At 63.0% G+C, this 19,890-nt stretch overlaps 1 protein-coding gene across 7 annotated transcripts; it reads right to left on the reverse strand.

The window, feature by feature from the left end:
- Positions 1–182: 182 nt before the first annotated feature.
- On the reverse strand, positions 183–19,590 carry MTSS2 (MTSS I-BAR domain containing 2). 7 transcript variants are annotated; one of them, XM_043438059.1, is made up of 15 exons: positions 19,357–19,590; positions 14,993–15,054; positions 14,843–14,916; positions 13,969–14,053; positions 13,800–13,891; positions 13,643–13,717; positions 13,378–13,386; positions 12,399–12,556; positions 12,111–12,218; positions 11,116–11,213; positions 9,575–9,794; positions 4,156–4,230; positions 3,725–3,901; positions 3,387–3,552; positions 183–3,308 (listed from the first exon to the last, which is right to left on the reverse strand). In XM_043438059.1, the coding sequence occupies exons 1-15, from the start codon at positions 19,423–19,425 to the stop codon at positions 2,554–2,556; spliced, it is 2,223 nt and encodes a 740-aa protein (XP_043293994.1). In that variant the 5' UTR covers positions 19,426–19,590; the 3' UTR covers positions 183–2,553. The 7 variants fall into 7 exon arrangements, with proteins under 7 accessions (XP_043293994.1, XP_043293998.1, XP_043293996.1 ...); XM_043438063.1 differs by having other exon boundaries at positions 9,575–9,698; positions 19,357–19,589; XM_043438061.1 differs by lacking the exon at positions 13,378–13,386.
- Between the last annotated feature and the right edge of the window lie 300 nt (positions 19,591–19,890).

Below are 19,890 nucleotides of genomic sequence, written 5' to 3' on the forward strand. Positions count from 1 at the left end.
TGGATACTGCCCTCTCTCCCTCCATCTGGCAGCCCCAAGACCACCCCCAGCAGGGACGAAACTGAGGCGCTCAGACACATGGGTCCTGGCACAAGACCTGGCCACTCCATCCCTGCCAACACGGAGCCCCGCGCTCCTTGGCTGGGGGCGCAGGCGGCGGAGGAAGCCGGTAGACAGCGGTGTTAATTACAGTACAACTTTATTAATACTGGGATCTTCACAGTGCATTTGTTACTTGTAGCAGTGACTATTTAAATCAAGGGGAGGGTGGGCTGCGGGAGGTGGGTGGGGGGGAAGAAGAGGATAATTTATCCAGAAACAGACAGAAGAGAAACAAAATGGTTTAGATGGGATGGGGGCACGGGGGCAGGGCGGGTGGTGGAGGGGAGACACAGTGAGTGGGAACCAGAAGGGGAGGCCTAGGGAGGGGAAATAAATTAAAAAAAGGAACAAGTTAACAACAGCACCAGAAAAGTTACTTCAGTCAAAAGACGCTTTGAATAGAATATTTCTCTGTACAAAAAGAAAAAAATGAAACAAACGTAAAGAAGTTCCCCAAACCAAAGTTTGTAACATGGGATGGTTGGCTCGGATCCTGAAGGGGCGGGCCTACTTGGCGGTCACTAGAGGGATGAGGCGGTCAAGGGGGTGGAGGAGCTATGTACAGCCCTGGGGGTGGCCTGGAGGGGGGGCCCGCAGTCTAGGTGAGGGGTGCCTGTGCCATGCCCACCCCCCTGGGGTCCCCGAGGCCACACCCCTCCTCCGGGCAAGCTCTCTCTCACGGGACCTGGGACCCCCCCTCCCCGCCACTGCCCCTTACCCTGCTCACATCAGATAACCTGCGTCTTCAATCAGCCCACCTGGGCAAACCCTAGGGGGGAAGCGTACACTCTGCCCAAGCCGCCAAGTGCAGGCCGTCTGCTCCCCCGGCCCTCCCCCAGGTGGGGTGCGCTCAGCTCAGCGAGGCTCCTTTCTCCCACCTAGCGACTTACAGGTACCGTCCTCCACCGACCTCTGGGGAGCCCCTCAGAGGCATCCCTGGTTCCCCACACCCGCCTGGCGGCCGTGCCTAGACCCGTTTCCGGAACAAGAACTACCGGGAGCCCCGGGTCCATCCAGACCAGGAAGAGCCAGCTCTCCTGACCCCAGGAGCCCCTGCCCCGTGACCCTGCCAGCATGGCCGCCCTCTGCGGGCCTGCGGGTCACAGGAAGCCCTCCGCTCGCCCTTGGCACACGTGCTTTTACCTGCTTAGAGTTGGCGCAACATGCTGTGCGGGTGGAGGGGTGCACTCCCCCACCTCAGTCCTGCCACCCGGGACCACCCTGGAATGGCATCTCCTTTGACAACAGAGTCAGAGCCAATCTCCCCCAGCAGCCCTCCCCCTTTGGCCTGCAGCAAACGGGCGGGAGGCCCAGCCCCCGGCCCCTTCCCAGCGCATTGTGGCTTTGCTCTGGACGCTGCAGGAAACACTGCCCCTGCCCCCGGCCCCGGGAGCCGAGCCGGCTCTCGTTTTCCTCCCACGGCCGTCAGGCCACCACAGGGCCCTCTGTCCCTCAGGCACTCTTGGACACACCCTGTACCGGCTACCCTGTCCCCACACGCAGTCCTTGTTCGGTCAGCTCACTTTATTACATATTCATAGAAGAACCCACCCCCCCACCCTCTCCAGTTTCAGTCCCTGACCCAAAGGTGGCTGAAACTGTTACCAGAGTTAGAGTCCCCACGTGCCCAGATGATGATGGGATTCTGAGCAGCTCCTGGGAGGCCGGCAGGCCGACAGCCTGGCCTCCACCGCCTTCCCTGCTGCCCCGCCCCACCCCACCCCAGCCCCACCTGCAGGCAGGGAAGCTGTCTCAGGGCCCCCACCCTCCTCCCGGCAGGCACCCTGCATGTCCTCCCCGAGAGACTCGACTTGGGCCCCAGGCCCCCGTCCCCAGTGGGTGGGCTGGCTCCTAACTTCACTGACCCCCCCAAACGGCCAGCCGCTCTGTGGAGCCTTGGGGTTAAACCAGACACTAGCCCTGGCCCCTCCATGGCCCCCCGCCTCCCTGATGGAGGAGAGCCTGGGAGACGCAGAGACAGGGGTGACGGCGGGTGACGGAGAGGGACGTGGCAGGCCCTGGCCACGGGCATGGGACCACTGTCCCCGGGGAGACGGGGAGGCGCTGGGCGCTGCTGCCTGAGCTGTGCACTGCGGGCCCCGCCAGGCAGGTGGGCCCCTCCGCTGGGGGCACGGGCACACTCTGTGGCTCGCCCGTGTGGGGAAAGGGCAGAGCCTGGCAGGAGGGAGAGCAAGGGCAGAGTAGGCAAGAAAAGGTTGAAACAGGCTCCAAATCCAGTTCAAAGCCGGCAGGCTCCTTCCTGGCGCGGTCTAAGAAGTCACTTCCTGTTTAAACCATGAAATCCAAGCTGGGTTTCTCCTCCCAATAAAGTGGCTTTGACTCGTGTGACTTAAAAAAAAAAGCTCGCCTGGCTCTGCTCACTCCTGACTGTGCCTTTGCTGTGAGTCGCCGCTGCCCACCGGCCGGGGGGCGGGAGGGAGGGAGGCGCCATCACAAGATGCGGGGCGCCGACCTGTCGTTGGTGACGGTCCTGCGGAGCCGCACCCCGCGCCGGATGGCCACCAGCATGTCTTCGGCCGGAGGCTCGCCAGGGGCGGCGGGGGGTGGGGCGGGCGTCTCCTCCGCGGGGGCGGCCGACAGGGCGGAGGGGAAGGGGAACTGGCCCTCGGCCAGGGCGTGGGCGCCCGCCACCAGCTCCCCGAGCTTCTCCACCAGGCTGTGCCGGTTGGCGGCCAGCTGCTGCTGCTGCTCCTCGTCGTCCTGGGCCGCCAGCCCCGCGTAGCCGGACGCCTCTGGGGACGGGCTGCCCCAGGCCGTGTTGGGCAGGCTGAGCCTCTTCGGGGAGGCTTTGGCCAGGTCCGGCGCCAGGGCCGCGGCGGCCTCGTCGGCGTAGAAGACGCACTCCTCGCTGCCCGCCCGCGTGGGCCCCGCGTAACCGGGGGAGTCGGGCACCGTGGGCGTCTTCACCGGCACGATGGGCGGCCGGATGGGGATGGGGCCGGCGCTGGAGAGGGCGCGGCGCACGGTGGGCTTGGTCGACGGCGTGCGGCGGATGGTGGCCACGCCCGGGGGCGCCCCCGAGGCGGTGGGCAGCCCCGCGGTGGAGGCTGGACGCTTGGTCTGGATCAGGCGGCGGTAGTTCTGGGCGATGTTGCTGTTGCGAGGGATGGTGGACGACTTGTCGAATTCGGGGGGCCCCTCGCCGTCTGCGTCCCCGTTCACGGAGTAGCAGTCGTAGTCAGAGCCTGGCGGGGCACGGGACGCGGTGAGCCCAGAGCCTCGGGCCGAGAAGGCGCGGCCCCAGCCCGAGCCCCGGGGCCTACCTTGGGAGGGGATGGTGTCCTCGGAGCACGAGGGCGTGGTGGTCTGCGTGCTGTAGCCGCTCGAGTACTGCAGGGAGTCCCGGCTGCTCTTCTGGTGCTCCAGGCTCAGGCCGCGGGTCAGCACCATGGCCAGGTCGCTGGCCGCAGGGGACACCTCCTCGCCGTGCTGGGGGCGGGAAGACGGCAGGCTGAAGCCTCGCTCCCTGCTTCCCGCTCCGCCCGGCCGGGGAGGCAGTCCTCCCAGGTGGCCCGGGCTGGCCCCGTGGCCACTTGCCGGGCCTTAGAGCTGGCCTGGGAGAGAGGGGGGCCGGTTCATCCGTCCTGGGAGCAGCCCTTACCTTGGCTGCGATTGTGGCGGGGGACATGCGGGGCCGCGGGGCCTCCTCTCCACTGGGGCCCGGGGCGCCCCCGCCGGCCTGGCCCGGCTCCGGGTCTCGCAGGAGCTCCACGCGGTCCTTCCTCCGCTGCAGCGTGGTGCCTGCGGGCTGCTCGTGGGGGCCGGCCTTGGTCCAGTCCTGGAGGGCGAGGCGGGCGGGTCAGGAGGCCCCTGCGCCCCGCTCCTCACGGCTGAGGGCAGAGCACCCAGGGCACTGTGACTCCCCAGCCCCTCCTGGGCTCCTTGTCCCGCAGAAGGGAGGAGGTGAGCATGTGGGGAGCAGCTGCAGAGGGTGCCCAGGAGGTTTCTTTTGTGGGGTATGTGTGCGTACGCATACCCCTCTGGTCGGACCTGGTCCCTCCCTGAGTGCCCGGGCAGGTCGGGGGCACTGACCGAGGTCGGGGAGCTGCACTCGCTAACGGACTGGCAGGTCTCCGAGGCCTCGGAGGATGCGGAGCTGGAGGACTTCTGCAAGCGGAGGCGAGCGGGCAGGCGGACGGGGCAGGGTGGCAGGCGGGGAGGGAGAGAACACATCCGGTCACAGCGCCAGCACGTGGGGGGCCCTGACTCAGCCCCCCACGGCCTCCCCGCCCACACCACGCCCTGCGCCGCCAGCGCCTGCGCAGAAAGCAGCACCCAGAGCGCACCCCCGGCGCGGACCTACCCCACCGCAGCCCAAGAACCACACTCCTAAGAATTAACAAAAAGGCTGACTGCTGCTGGCCTGCACGTGGCGAGCAGGGAAAGAGCGACGCTAAGGACGGCAGTGCGGTGCTGGCTCGAGCTGCTGGGGGCTTTGTCACCGTTCTCTCGGAAGGGCAGGCCTGGGGGGAATGGAGTCCAGGGTTCCATCCTGCGAGTGTTACGCGGGGCTGCCTGTTAGCTGTCTAAGCCCAGATGCAGTGCCGGCAACGGTATTTAACAATCTGGACTTTAGGGAGAAGTCAGGTTTGGAGTCACAAATCCAGCAGCGTCAGACGGAACCAGGTGACGCAGGCAGTCAGGATGAGGGTGGTTAGAGAAAGGGCTCAGGACGCCAGGCTGCCCTCAGCGCTTGGGAAGGAGAGGACGGCCCAGTAAAGAGGAGTGACGGGACCTGCCAGTGGCGTGGAAGACCGCGAACAGGCGACTGTCACAGAAATCAGGGAAGCACCCTACCCGCCACGGAGGGAGGGCCAGTGGCGCGGGGGCTGCTGGAGTCTGGCAGGTGGGGCAGCGGGGTGTCCATGGAGACCCCCAGGACTGTTCACAGAACAGCGGGGCGGATGCTCAGTGAAGACAGGGCCGAGGACACCTGGAGGCTCCTGCTCTGGGCAGTGGCAGGGACCAGGTGCCCCGGGAGGCCCCCAGCTCAAGACAAAGGATGAAGAAAAAGCAGCAAGGGCAGAGCAGGACCACGAGGGCCCCCAGGGCAGAGGCGGCTTCAGCACTGTGGTTGAGGGACTGGGCAGGCGCGAGGCGGAGAGCCCGCCCGACGACCGGACGTAAGTCTGGAAGGGGACTGGTCAGGTGGAGCTCTCCGCGTCCTGTGCCCACCAAGGCACAGTCTCTAAAGCATCTTGGTTTCAACTCCCAGACTTTTTTAGTTTATGATGAGCCAAGATGACCAAAAGAAAAGTAAACTCTGTAAGTAAGGATTCAAAGAAAATAATAAACACATTGAGAGTTTTACCAATATAATTGCTAAAACAGAAAAAGAAAAAAATGCTTGGAAAACTCAGTGGAAAAAATTCAACATCCATTCATGAAAAACACTCACACTAGTGATAGAAAGGAACTTCATTCATCTGATAGAGTTGTCTGCAAAAATATCAATTCTTTTCTTTCTGAGGCTGGAGAAAGATAAAGATGCCCACTATCACCATTTCTATTAAGTACTAGAAGTCCTAGCAGTGCAATAAAGCATGAAAAAGAAGTAAAAAGGAGTAAAAAGCAAAAGGACTAGAAAAAAAGAAACTGATTGTTTGTAAAAGACCTGATTGTGTATGTAGAATATTCATTCTATGATTATCAGAACTAACAAGTGTTTTTAATGAGGTTATTGGATACAAGATCAATATACAAAAAAAAAAAAATCAAATTGCTAAATATCAGCAGCTGAAAAACAAGTAAGAGACTCTGAAAAAGCCAAAATAATTTAAAATAGCATCAACAAATATCAAATACCCAGGGGAAAAAAATCCAGTGGTATATGTGCAAGATCCTCATATGAAAACAGCAAAATATTATTGAAAGAAGGTTAAGCCATAATAAAATGGAGAGACACATGTAATCCCAGTCAGAATCCCAGGGATTGCTTTTTTTAAAGTGGAAACTAGCAAGCTAACATTAAAATTTAGAAGGAAATGCAAAGGACCCAAAACAGATAATATTGAAGAGTAACATACCTAGAGGACTTTTATTACCAGGTGTCAAGGTTCTGTATAAAGTTACAATAATTAAGACGGTGTCCTACTGGTATAAGAACAGACAGATCAACCAGTGGAACAGAATACAAACTCCAGAAACAGCTACACATTCACACACACCTGCTTTATGACGAAGTTAACACACTACAGTGCAGTAGAGGAAAAAGATGCGATTTTCAATAAATTGTCAATTAGATATCCATATGGAAAAAAATGACTCCTTCAGTTCAGTTCAGTCGCTCAATCATGTCCAACTCTTTGCGACCCCATGGACTGCAGCCCGCCAGGCTTCCCTGTCCATCTCTCATACTAACACACATACACACAGTCAATTCCAGATGACCTGCAGATCTGAGTGAAAAAAGGTAAAACAAAAAGGCTTTGCAGGGAATTCCCTGGTGGTTCAGTGGTTGGGACTCCACACTTCCATGCTGAAGGCCCAGGTTCAATATCTGCTGGTTGGGGAATTACAATCCCACAAGCGGAGCAGCAGAGCCAAAAAAAAAAAAAAAAAAAACTTTTGGAGGAAAACATCTTTGTGACCCTGGAGTACACAAAAATAGTGCTAACAGGACAGAAAAAGCACTAACGATTGGAAAAAATGGATAAATTGGACATACATTAAGAACTTTAGAATTTTACTCCTATTAAAGGAGAAAAAGAGCAACCCCACAGACTCAAAACAGATTATTAGATGAAAAGACTTGTAGCCACAGTGTATAAGAAGTTCTTCAAATCAACAAGAAAAAGACATACAACCCAGTAGAGAAAAAGCAACAAAAGATCTGAACATTTCCCTCAAAAAAAGAAGATACGGCCTTTAAAAGTATGAAAAAACATTCAACCTCATTAGTCATTAGGGGAATGCAAATTAAAAACACAGGGCACTGTTACCGTAACACCTACCAGAACAGCTAATGTGAAAAGAATGTAGGACACGCAGGCTGACGAGGCGGAGGAACAGCAATAAAGCTGCTGCTCTGCTCCTCCTGCCCTTCTAACTACGGGGAGGCAGCAGACACAGCCGCAACGAGCGACGTTCCACAGAACACACGACAGCATTCCAAAGTCGCGGAGGGGGGACCGAGCAGCCATCGCAGGCCGGAGAAGCCCAAGGACACGGCGTGAAAGGCAGCAGAAGGCCTGTGTCAGAGCCTGGGCTCCTGGGCTGGGAAAGCCTGCCAGTGGGAAAGCTGGCATCACGTGAACACAGTATGCCAGCGGCTACCAGCGTCGCGCCCATGCTGGTCCCCTGGTGTTGAGAACTTGGTAGTTACACGGGATGTTAACCTCAGGGGAGAGTGCAGAGGGCGGGTGGGAACTGTACTCTTTTTACAGATTGTCTACAAGGCTAGAGTTATTCCAAGATAATAATAATAAAAATAAACCTTCATGTACAGGTTAAATTGCTGTAAAATAGAGAAGGTGCACTGGAAGATAGACCTGAAGAGATGATCCAGAGAAACACGGAGATGGGAGGTGTGGCGGGGGCAGACACAGAAACAAGGCCAGAGGGCCTGACGCACGCTTCCCTGAGAACCAAGAGGAGGGCAGAGAGGAGTGAGAACAGAGAATGCCTGCAAACTCCTAGAACCGATGAAAAACACGAGTGCAAAGACAGGAACTCAAACCCACCCAGGGAGAGTCAGGGAGAAAATCCACAACCAGACACGCTGCAGGAAAACGCAAGTGGCCAGGCAGAGCAGCCAGGTCGCTCACAAAGGCGCGGCAGTGGGGACAGCGGGCTCTCGGCCGGCAGCAGAGGCCAGGACACGGGGAGACACCCTCGGAGTGTGGCGGCAGAGCAACTGGTGCCCAGCCCTGCCTCCCTGGCAAAACCAGCTTTCAAGGAAGAGGAAAAAAGTGGAGCCTGTTTACAGAAAAACAAGACCCGAGTTTACTACTACAGACCCATTCTAAAGAACTTTAGAGGATGTATTTTACTTCAGAAAGAAGCAAAATGACTGTAAAAGGAGAAAACGAACAAAAAAGGTATAAACACACACAGGTAAATCTAACAGATACTTACGTATAAGATAATGATGAAATTAAGAAGAAAAATGTCAATTCCCTAGAATTGATGATAAGAAAGAAAATAGCATAAAATAGCTTATAAGGGGAGGGGGTAGGTGACCGAAGTTAAAGTACCTGTTAAGGTCCTTGAATGATTCAGGAGCCTGGGTTAGGACTTTGCTAAGGATGCGTTGTAAAATTTCAAGGTAACATGTATAAGAAAGGAAGGAAGTATAACCTAAAATCCAGTAGAAGGAAATAATGCGGGAAGAAAAAACAAACAAAAAGCAAGAGAAGAAACAAAAGCAGCACAGATAAAACAGAGTGAACAGAAATAAAAAAGACAGAAGTCCAAATATTCCAGTAATATCAATAAATGTGAAAGGACTTAAAAATGTCAGTTGAGAGAGATTGTCAGCCTGGATAAGAAAAGAAAATCTAGGCATATGCTGTTTACGAGAGACTCATCTAAAACATAAGGACATAGTGAGTTTAAAAGCTAAGAGATAGGAAATGATAACATAAATGTTGAGCTGAAGTAGGTGCAGTAAAATCAAACAAAACAGACTCACTCTATGCTAGAAAATGCACAAGCAACAGAGGGTCAGCTACATCACGTGGGGAGATCCAGTTCCCTGCGAGTTAACATTTTAAAGCTGTATGGACCTAATAGTCTCAAAGGCATATGCATACATGGATTAAGGGCACAGGAGAGTGAATTATGCTAGCTTTTCCGTTACGGAAAGGTGACGCAGACAGGAGTGGGTGGGGAATGAGACGGAGGCGGTCAGTGTGGACAAGGCTCCTGAGCAGTTTCGCTGAGGAGAAGAGGCAAGGCGGCTGGAGGAGGCTGAGGAGGGACGGTGCTGGAGCGTGTGTCCATGTGCCGACAGGAGTGGGCCTGCCGAGGAGGGCAGTCTGGGCATGCCGTGGGCACATCCTTGGCGAGAGGGCAGCCTGCAGAACGCTGGGCTCGGAGGGAGGCCAGGGCCACGGTGGGCGCCTGGGCACGCAGCCTGACCCCATGTCCTCTGCCCTAGCCCCTCCAGTGCCTCTCACAGCACCTGAGGGTCTGAGCCTGCCTCTGAAGGGGTCCTCGTGTTCAGAGTGAGAGTGGGGGAAGATGCCCGCAGATCCTGGGGCTCCTGGGGACGCCTCCGCGGGCCACCCGCCCCATCTCAGCCAGCCCTGGCACGGGGGTCACGGGGCCCAGAGCTGGCAGGCTCCTCCAGACCTTCCCCTCCCCTGCCCTGGGGCAGTGGGCTCAGGCTGGTCTGGGCGCAGCGGTCCTGGGGGCCTGCAGGCTGCTCTCAGCGGCGGTAGGCTGAGAGTGTGGATCCCCACAGTGTGGATGGCCCGGCGCTGGCATGAGCTCAGCAGACGCCCCTCACCTGGCTGGTGATGTCTGAAGGCATGGGCGAGGGGGGCTTGGAGTAGGTGGTGTCCTGGGAGACGAAGCCGGAGTCGTGGGAGGAGACGCTGGAGAGGCGGGTGGCGGGGGTGGGCTGCGCCAGGCTGCGGTAGCGACAGGCGGGGCCGGGTGAGCACGTTTGGGCGCCCCCGGGCCAGGGGGTGCCGCCACCCTTGGCGATGCTGCCGCTGCTGGGGGCGCTGGGGAGGGAGGGGCACGGCGGCCAGACAGGGAGACACAGGGCGCGTGTGGGAGGGCAACACACGAGGGTGGGCAGAGAGGCGGGCGGGGGGAGGAAAAGACAGGGTCAGACCAGGCCCCGAGACCACGGGCCAGAGCAGCGGGGTCCCAGACTGCGGGCCGGGGGGCGGGGCTGCCCGCTGCCCCAGGAGCCTCCGCCAGGCACCCTGAGGCAAGGCACCTCAGGCTGACGAGGTGGAGACCGAGTCACCACGCGTCAACACTTCCCAGTCAGGCCACAACCAGACGCGAGTCGGGTCCTGACTGTCTTCTCAAAGTCTGGTATTTGCTACCAGATCCTGACAGAACGTCTAGAGTGGGGCGCTGGTCCTAAACTCGCCACCACCCTCCCCCTTTCCACCTCTGTAGCTCATCCTCTCTGCATCTGTGTCCAGGCTGGGCAACGCTCCTGGCAGTGAAGGTCACCATCCTCCCGAGCGCGACCCGGGAGGCCCCGGCCCCCACCCTTGGCCACGGGTGACCCCGGGGGTCAACCTCCCTCCTGCGTCAGTCACCCACCCCGGCTCTGAAGAGCCTCCAGCTGCCGTGGACCCTTCCCTCCCTGCGGGAGCAGCACCTGCTCTCCCTGGGTCACCGCCCACGGCCTGGGTGCCCAGCCAAGGTGGTTCTAGAGAAAGTGTGCCTGGCACAGAGGAGTCTCCCCACCAGTAACCTGCTCTGTGCTCAAAGACCGACCCCCGCCCAGGGAGCCTTGAATCCAGACCCCTCCCAGGAAGCGCCCCGACCTTGAGCCTGCCTGCTGGCCAGCCCCGCCCTGGCCCTGCACAGCCCCCGGGGCTAGCTTGGGCTGAGGGTTGGCCCTGTGGCAGCTGCCCACAGGGACCAGCCAGGCCACAGTGTCCACAGGTAAGCTTGGAGCCTCCGCACATGCCTTCCCCATCTTAGATTCTTACTGCTGCCCAGGCTGTGCTGGGCCCGGCTGAGCTGAGGGGTTAATGCTGGCATTCTGTACTTCAGCTTCCCCCTCCATGAAACGGAGACAATACCGTACCTGATGGAGTGGTGTTAGGATTCAATGAAGAAAATGCAAACAGCATTTGACAGGGCAGCTGGCGCATCCTTCCCTGCCGCCGCCCCGCACCTGTCCCCTACGCCTGCACTAGCAGCAGTCTTGCAATGTGAGTGTATTTTCCCTGTGCCTGCAGATTCCTTGACGATGCAGCAGTTGCATGAATTCTGGGGCCACAAAGCAATTCCTGACGGACTTCTGGGGGACCTCCCCCATTTCTTTTCCCTGCCCCCACCCAGTCCCCCGCTGACCTGCACATGCTGGACTTCCGGGAGCTGGAGCTGCTAGGCGATGAGGGTGGGGTCTGGTACGACCAGCTGTAGTCTGAGCCCTTCAGGTCTGTGATCACCTGGACAGGGACGTGGATGGGGTCGCTTGGGGCAGCCCAGCCCCGCAGAAAGCCTCCGCACTTCCCTGAGTCTCCCTCCAGAGGGCTGGCAGGGCCTTCCCGATTGAGAACCAGGCCCCAGAGGAGATCTCGGGGATTCGGAAGCCCTCTGCATCCCAGCCTTTTCCTAAAGCCAGCTCCTCACTCAGGGACAAAAGGCAGGGCTGCCAGACAGCGAGGGGATGCCGGGGAGATTGTGCCCTCTCTGCTTCTCAGGGATGCTGGCCCAGCCAGGACACGGGGGAACCTGGTGCTCCCGAGGACTCCCTGGGGCTGGTGGAGGAGTCGGCCCAGAGTGGCTGTGCAAGACCATGGGGTCCAACCCTGGCTCTGCTCTGCCCCCAGGCGAGCCGCTTGTCCTCTCTGAGCCTGTTTTCCCTTGGGAAATGCAGCTGATCCCTCCTGTCTTAGAGGGCGTGGAGGGGACTGAACTAGGTGACCCATGGGAAGGGCTCGGCATGGGGCTGGGCACACAGTAAGCGCCGAGCGAGAGGAGCGCCACGGTGCTGTCAGTGAGGACTGCCCCTGGTGCAGCGGGAGCCTGGTGCTGAGAGTTGGGCAGGGCGGCCACGGGGCAGCTGCATGTGTGTGCGGGAGCTGGCAGGTGTGGGCATGGAGGCCGGAGGCACCATCAGGACTGGCTTGCTCGGAGCCTGGCCCTGCGGATCCAGCCGGGACGTGCGGCCGTCTGCCCAGTGTGAGGCCCCGCCGGGTCCCGGGCACACCCTGCTTGTGTGGGCAGGTGCCCCTAGAACCCATAGGGGTGGCCTTCTGTGCCCAGCTGCTTCCCCACACGCCTTCCCATTGCCTCCTCCACTGTCCCCAGCCAAGGCGGGCTGTCCCTGGGGCTGGCCGCACCTGTTCGCTGGCGGGGGGCAGCTTGTGCGGCTCCGCGGTCAGCACCACCAGGTCGTCGATGATGCCCTGCAGGTGGGTGATCTCCCCCAGCATGGTCAGCTCGCCGTTCTGACAGGGCAGTGAGTCAGCCTCCCGGCCCTCCCCGCCCGGCCACCCCTCCCTCACCCTTCCCCCCCGCCCACGCGGCTCGGGCGACAGTCCTCGGGACCTCTTGGGATTGGTGAGGGCCCCTCAACTGGCCGCATCGTGGAGATGCTGAGCAGGGCTCCGTGTGCCCGCGGGACCCACCACCACGGGCTGCAGGAACGTGATGAAGGTGCAGAAGCGCCCGCGCTCCTCGATCAGGGCCCGGCGCACCGCCTGCTTCTCCGTCTCCTCCAGCAGCAGGTACATGTCGTTCACGTCCTGCAGGGCGCTGTCCAGCTGGGGCTGCAGGTCTCCTTTCCCTGGGGGGTGGGGACGAGAGGCCGCGCTGGGGACGCGGGCCGGCCCACTGCATCCCAGGCTCGGGCCCCCAGTGGGATCCCTGGCCGTGAGGCTGGGCACTTCCGGGGGGCCCAGGGACCGGGGAGGGCAGCCAGGACGCCGGGGCTCGTGGAAAGGCTGGTCCCCAGTGCAGGCAGAGAGGACAGACAGACAAGCACACAGGAAAGACACCAAAGCTGCAAAGCCACCCAGGCCCTGGGGCGAGCAGAGCCCTGGGCAGCCCGGGCCACCCGGAGCAGCTGTGCTCAGGGCAGTCGGGCGGAGACCTCCAGGAGAGCAGAAGCTTCTGTCCCCGGGACACAGTCGCCGCCACTGCCTGTGGGGTGAGGCGCCCCCCATCCCCGGCCCAGGGAGGGAGCGTGGAAGCCAACAGAGTAGAGCATGGGGCGGGGCTGCGGGCTGGGCCCGGGGCGTGGGAGAGGGGGTGTCTCATGGGGTTCCCCACTCGGCTCAGGAAAGATGCACAACAACAGCAGGAGCGACACAAAGCAGCAGCGAAAGAACCACGGAGAGCGACAAGAGACAGGCGTGGGGGTGCGGCAGAGCAGGGGGCAAGGGCCCTGGGGGGCCCGGCCCCCACCCTGCCCACCCGAGCGCTCCTGGCCTGGCACGCGGACCCCGCACAGCCCCGGCCTCGGCCCCAGCCCCTCCCTCGCTGACCGACCACCTTCCTCGCTCCTCCTTGGCCTGAAGAGGCTCCTCCAATGGCCCTGAGCCGGGGGAGACAGACAAAGCGACAGGGAGACGGAGGGAGAGCAGTGGGGACGGGCATCTGACTTACCAAGCAGCTCTACAGGAGGGGTGGGGGGAGGAGAGGAGAGACAGAGAGAGACCGTGTGAAAGAGCCGGATGGATAGAGCCGCTCCCGGGGGCGGGGCCTCCCGCCGCCTCCCGAGCAGGGCGTCCAGTCCGAGGCGGCAGGCACCCCCTCTGCCCACCCCAGAGGCGTCCAGCAACGGGGTGCCTCAGGTAGGACGCTGCCCTGGGCACGGCGGGGCTGTGCAGGGGCCCGCGGGGCTGCGCCGCTGCGGCCGCTCGGGGCTCACCTTTGCGTGCTTTCTTCTGCAGCTTCAGCGTGTCCGAAGACTTCTTCTTGATCTCGTGCCGCGCTCGTTTGTACTCTGTGCAGAGAGCGAGAGAGCGGCGCTATGACCAGGTTTCTGCCAGTGGGGAGCTGGAGGGCGCGGCGGGGCCCGGACCTACCTTTTGCGTGATCCTTGTCCAGCTGGTTGGCCGACTTCTTCCAGTCCTCGATGCGCTCCTGCAGCGGGTTGATGAGGCTCTCCAGCAGCGCGCTGTGGGCGACGGAGGGCGGGTCAGGGCCAACCCGGGGTCTTCCCGCGACCCCCGCCCCCGGCGCGAACGCACTCACTTGGTGAACTGCCGCAGCTTGGTCTCGATGCTGCGGTGGCGCATGCACATGCGCGTGAGCGCCGAGCCGATGTCCCGCGTGGCCCCTGGGGGCAAGCGCCGCGTGGGCGGGGCGGCCGGGCTCCTGCAGGCCCAGCCCGGGCCACGCGGGGGCGCGTCCTACCCGCGAGCCGAGCCTGCAGCCCGCCGGCCCCGAAGTCCCCAGCCTGCGACCCCACCGCCCGCACAGCTCCCGGCATCCCCATCTGGCCGCCCAGCCGTGCCCCGTTCTGCGACTCCGCTGCCCTGGCAGGAGAGCTGATCTTTCTCTCCAAGTGGTCAGGCCAAAAGCTGTCCCCGAACCCCAGACGGGAGTGGCCCACACCAAAGACGGGTCAAGGAGCCAACAAAACCCCTCCCTCCCTCCCTCCCAGGATCCCCTCCAGATGTGCCCAGATGCAGGCATGAGGGTGCCAGCAGCTGCCCGTCACCTTGGTCTCACCAGCCAAGGAGCAGGGGCCCCCGGTCCCCACTGCTTGTACCAGAAGGTCGCGGAGCCGCCAAGGCCAGCAAGGGAATCTTCCCCTGCCCCGTGTGTGCCCCGAAAGGCAGACAGGGAGAGAGCCACAGACTCACCTACAGAGTGTGAACACTGGCTGAGGGGTCAACCCAGCCAGCCGGCAGCAAGACAGGCGTGCCCCCCTCCCCCCCGCCCAGAACATCCCTGTTGTCTGTCACCCGCTCCTGCTTGGTGACGCGAGGCTCACTCTCCAGAGAGCCCCCTCCACGGGCGAGCAGGACCCAAGGTCCCGACTCTGGGCCCGGGTCCTCTCGGGCTCACACCCACTCCGCCGTTCTGCGTGCAAGCCCAACCTGCGGCCGCGTGCCCTCCCCACCTCGCGTGTTGGTGGCCATGTCGGCCACTTTCTGGAAGGCGTCCAGGAAGGCCACAGCAGCCAGCACGGTGGTCCTGGGGAGACGGGCGGGGGGCGGTCAGTGGAGGGTGGCCTCACGCCCTGACCTCTCCCCAGCTGGGGCACCCTCACCTCAGCTGGGAATGCAGCTTCGTGGCCTTGGAGTTGAAGTCCTCCCAGATGGGGTAGGAGCTCTGTGGAGGGGACGGGAGAGGCAGTGAGCCGCCACGAGGGGCCCCCTGGGCCGGGCCCCCTCATGCCCGGTCTAGACCCCGGGCCGTGTCTGAGAAAGCAGCCTCACCCCTGTGGAGAGGGGGCTTCCGGGGCTCCTCTGGGGGCAGACACAGGCATGAAGAAGGCCTGGCTCCAGAAACAGGCACCTCTGCCCGCCCTGTGCTCCCAAACGCTCAGGAACCCCAGCCACTGTGAGCAGCGGTGGCCCACATCCTCAAGGGGGACGGAAGCAGTGAGAGGCAGGCCGCGTCTCCTTGCGGGTGGGAGGGCATGGGGGGACTGGGCGGGCCACACGAGGGGCACTGTGTCCCCGGACAGAGCCCTGGACGGTCCGCGTGGCCTGGGGGCAGAGGCACCGTGAGCCGTGGGGAGCGCGAGACATGCTGGATCTGAATGAGTGCCCCGTGCCCCGGAAGCTGCTGCCAGCTTGACCCGCCCATCGCAGGCCCCGGGGGACCACGGCTGCTGCGGGGCCTGGCCAGCCTGCCCGGGACCGTCAGGCCCAGGCTGAATGGGGCCTTGTGCGGCCAACAGGGCCACCTTTCTCCACCCCCGGTTCCCCGCCCCTCCTGGGGACACAGTGTGGCCTTTATCCCAGCCTGGCTCAAAGCTCTGAGCTGGGAGGGGGTTTCCCAATAGAGAGGCTGGGCTCCTGACGATCAAGTTGTCCAGTGTGATCAGAGGGCTTTTCTGGCTAATGGGCCTCCCATGGCTGTTGGGTCCCGGCCCAACGGCCCTGTGGAAGGAAGCCTTGATCCTTGAAGAAGAACCCCAGGTCAGCGAGGCCCCAAGGTTCTTCTGACCTTCCCTTCCATGTGGGATGGGGCGCTGGAAGCCGGGGCTTTTCCAGTGGGAAGGGGGAAGGCGCAGACCCCAGTGCCCAAGGCCTCAGCGGGGAGGCTCTGCCAGGCTGGAACCCCAGGGAGGCCAGCCTGCTGGAGTGGGAAGGACAGGGCAGCTTCTGGGAGCCTCAGAAACACCCTCCCCTCCCAGTCCAGCCCAGCCAGTGCCCAGGGAAAGCAAATATTTGAGAGGTTCACAGGCTGGGGCGGGAAGGCGGAGGCTGTGGGTGGGCGGTCTGTGCGGCACAGCCTAGGGTGAAGGAGCCTGGGTCTCCCCTGGCTCTCCTGAGGACTTGGCACCACCCTGCTCAGCACCCCCAGCCCGAGACAAGGCCGTGGGGGCAGGGGTGCAGAGGCAGCGGTCCTGGGAAGGCGTCTCAGCCCCTTGGCAGCCTCTATCTGAGAGCCAGGGGCTGGGAGAAGCAGGGGAGACAGGACCCCACTGAAGTGGCACCCTCACAGCCCCCAGGCTCACTCCACCCCCGGCCCTCCCAATCTCGGTCCTCCCGGGGCAGAGGGGACAGGGTGGGGGTTGGGGGCCAGGCCCGGCCCCTCCTCAGCAGGTGGACAGGAGCTCCTGGCCTCTAAGCGCCCACTGGGAAGTCATGATGAGCCCAGAGGCGAGCTCGAGGGGCCGGCGCCCAGGAGCGTCCCCTCACGCGGGCTGCGCCCGTCTGTCAGGCAGGCTCGAGGCCTCGGGGCTCGTGGTCTTGATGGTGAGAGGGACTGTGACTGGGGTCAAGAGTGTGGTGGGCCAGGCGCCTGGCCGAGCCCTCTCACTGTGGGGTCACACTGAGTCCTTACAGCAACCCTTTGAGGTCATCACTGTCATCACCCCCATTCTACAGATGAGGAAACTGAGGCTCAGAGAGATTAACTGGCTTGTTCACGGCTACCGAGTGTGGGGGTCAGGCTCTGACCCCAGGTCTGACTGGTCGCTGCATGGCAGGAACACCCCCTTTACTTCGGGGTCTGGAAGGTGAGTATCTGGGTACCCAGGGTGGGGAGGGGTGGGGACCCCAGTACTGGGAGAGGAGCGGGCAGCTCTGGGGGGGCAGTCACACGCTCGTCAAGGGGGTGCTCCGGTGGGCAGGCCCCGGGCTGTACAGGTGAGTGGCCCAGACTGCACCCCGGGAGAGGGGCTCTGCGGGAGGCTCCCCTCTGCGCCTGTTTGCTCCCCTGAGAGATGAGCGCGGGAGCAGGCCGGTGTGAAGGCCGCCTGGGAAGCACCAGCTCACGGCCCGGCACACAGACAGCGCTTGGCTGACGCTGCGGACAGAGTGGACACGCAGTCTCTGCCTCTGCCACCCGGCCGGGACCTGCGTGACACTGCCCACTCTTGGGGGCAGGCAGGTTGTGACCCCGTTTCCGGAAGGTGCAGGCCGAGCCCTGGAGCTGCACCCAGCCCTGTCATCCCGGGCAAGTCCCTGCCCCTCTCTGAGCTTCGGGGGGCATCTGGGCTGCTTAAATGAGGCGGAACAGGCAGGGAATGCTCCCGGGGCCCCTCTGCCCTGAGCCGTGCCCCCCAGGCCTCAGGTGCAGCCCCCCTCTCCTCTTCGGCCACCCCCCATGCCAGGCTCTGGGCCTGCAGCCCTGGGTGGGCTCTTGCGGGGCCTTGCAGGCAAGTTCCGTCTCCTCACCCTGGCCACCTTCCTCTGTGGAAACCCCGCTGCTTCTGTGGCTCAAGCCACTGGGCGAAACAGCGGAAGCCATCCCCCAAATCCAGATGACCGGCCTCCAGGCGGCCCGCGTCCCTGCCCTGTCCCTGGCCCAGACACAAGCCTGTGTCACAGGCGGGGGACTAGTGGGGCTCAGCATTCCGCCAGGTGGAACCTCTCCGAGTTTGCCTCCCCACGTCAGAAAATCCCGAGCCGCTTGCTACAATCTGGACCCATCTCCTTCGGTCTCATCCCCAAGTTCCTCGCAAATTGCCTGGAGGCGGGGAGACGGTCCTGCCCGCTTCTCTGAGCGAAAGCGGCTGCTCTCCGCAGCGCGAGTGGTGAGGATGCCAGCAGGACAAGGTGCGGGAAGGTGCCCCCCCGCCAGCCCTGGGAGTGGCCGGGGAGGGTGGTCTGGAACGGAAACGTGGTGCCAAGGCTGTGACGCTCAGAGGGCAGCAGGGTCTGCTGAAGGTGCCGGGAAGCCAGGACTCGGGGGCCAGCAGAGGGCTTGGAGGTGGAGCTGGGGGGACGGGGTCTCAGGGGAGCACCCCGTGTGGGGCACTGAGGGGCACCGATGCACGCTGCCAACCCTGCAGTTCTGGGGGAGGGTGGCCCCGGGTCTCCTGGGGGTGGGGGACACAGGGATCTGGCAGCCCCCCTGAAGGCCTGCCTGGGCACTGTGGTGTGTCCTCCCAGGGCCTGCGATGTCACTGTAGGATGCCAGGCTGTGCACTGGGGAGGGTGACAGGCCGGGGGGCTCTGAGGAGTTCCCCATTCCCTCCTGCCCGGCCACCCCGCCCTAGAGCAGAAGGGGAGAGGCGCGGCCTGCTGGGCCCCCGCCTGTCATTGCGGCTGGCCCTCCTCTCTGCCCAGTCAGCTGGGCCACTCCGCCAAGCCCCAGCCTCTTCGGGGGCGAGGACCCCCTCGCTCCCCGGATCAACAGTGACGGGTGAGGTCACAGGCTGTCCAGCAGTCTCCTTAGTGACCTTGAGCCATTCCCAGCCTCGGTTTCCCCACCTGGTGAGCCAGTGTGGGCCAGGAGGTGGTGGCCCGCTGCAGCCTGACCTTGGGCCATCCGGGAGAGGGGCTGGAGCTGAGAGCCTGGAGCAGCAGCAGCCCTCCCCTGGGGCTGCTCCCTCAGCCCCACCTTCTCCCTCCTCCCCCCAAGGTGGGTCAGAGGCCCTGGGGCCTGGGGCACTCATCGAGCAGACCGTGGAGTCCAGGAGCTTGTTTGGGACGCGGGCGGCAGGCGCAGAGGCGAGGCTGGCAGGGAAGGAGTTAACGGTTCCCTGCTTTATTATTTTTCGCTGCTTTGGCGGTGACAGCATTGTCTGGGCTCCGGGGCCGTCGGGGGCGGGGAAGTGGGGCACGAGGGTGGTAGAGGGCGGAGGCCGGAGAGACCCTGGACCCTTTAAAGGGGCGTGAGTCGCCCCCGGAGCCAAATCCCCATTCTTGGTTTGGGGGTCTGGGGCGCGGGAAGCCCGCGTGTGCGCAGGCTCAGGTCGCGACCCCAAGGGGGCGCTGCGACCCGGGCGACCAGGGGCACGGACCCCGGGTATCGCACGGACACCCAGACACACGAGCGCCCACACCCCCCACGACGGGCGCCCGGAGAGCAGGGCGCACGGCAGACGCAGGCCAGACGCGCTCAGACAAGGGCACACAGATGCGGGGCCGCTCCGACACGGCGGGACGCGGCTGCCCGCCGCCACGCGTCCCCAAAGGGGACACGCACCCGCGCCGCATCCGCGCCCGTTACCTTCATGTCGTTGACGATGGCCTGGAAGAGCCCGCCCAGGGCGCCGCACTCCTTCTCCGCCGTCTCCATGCTCGGGCCGGGCGGCGGCGCAGGCAGGGCGCTGGGACCCGCGCCGCGGCGGCTGTCGCTCCGAGGCCGGGCCGGGCCTGGCGCCTCCGGGCCGCGCTCAGCGGCCGGCCGCGCCGCGCTCGGGGGTCGCGGGCCGCCGCGGGGCGGCGCGGGCCATGTCGCGGCGGGGCTGGCGGACGGCGCAGGGGGCGCGGCGCGGGCGGCGGGCGGCGCAGCCTCGGCGCGGGGACTGGCGCGGCGGCCGTAACCCGAGTGCGGAGGCCGGGGTGTCACGTGGGCGCGGGGGGCGGGCCGCGGGGAGGGGTCTGCGGGGAGGCCGGGCGGGCGCCGGCCCATTCACCGCCCGGAGCCCGGGCTTTGAAATCCGAGCCCGGGCGCGGCCAAACTGGCAGTTCGAGCAGGCCCGGCGGGCGCAGGCGTCGCCGAGATCCGGGGGCGGCGCTGCCTGGCTTCCCCGCGGGGGTG

This window comes from Cervus canadensis, chromosome 18, assembly GCF_019320065.1.
Source record: "Cervus canadensis isolate Bull #8, Minnesota chromosome 18, ASM1932006v1, whole genome shotgun sequence".
Classification (NCBI taxonomy): domain Eukaryota; kingdom Metazoa; phylum Chordata; class Mammalia; order Artiodactyla; family Cervidae; genus Cervus; species Cervus canadensis.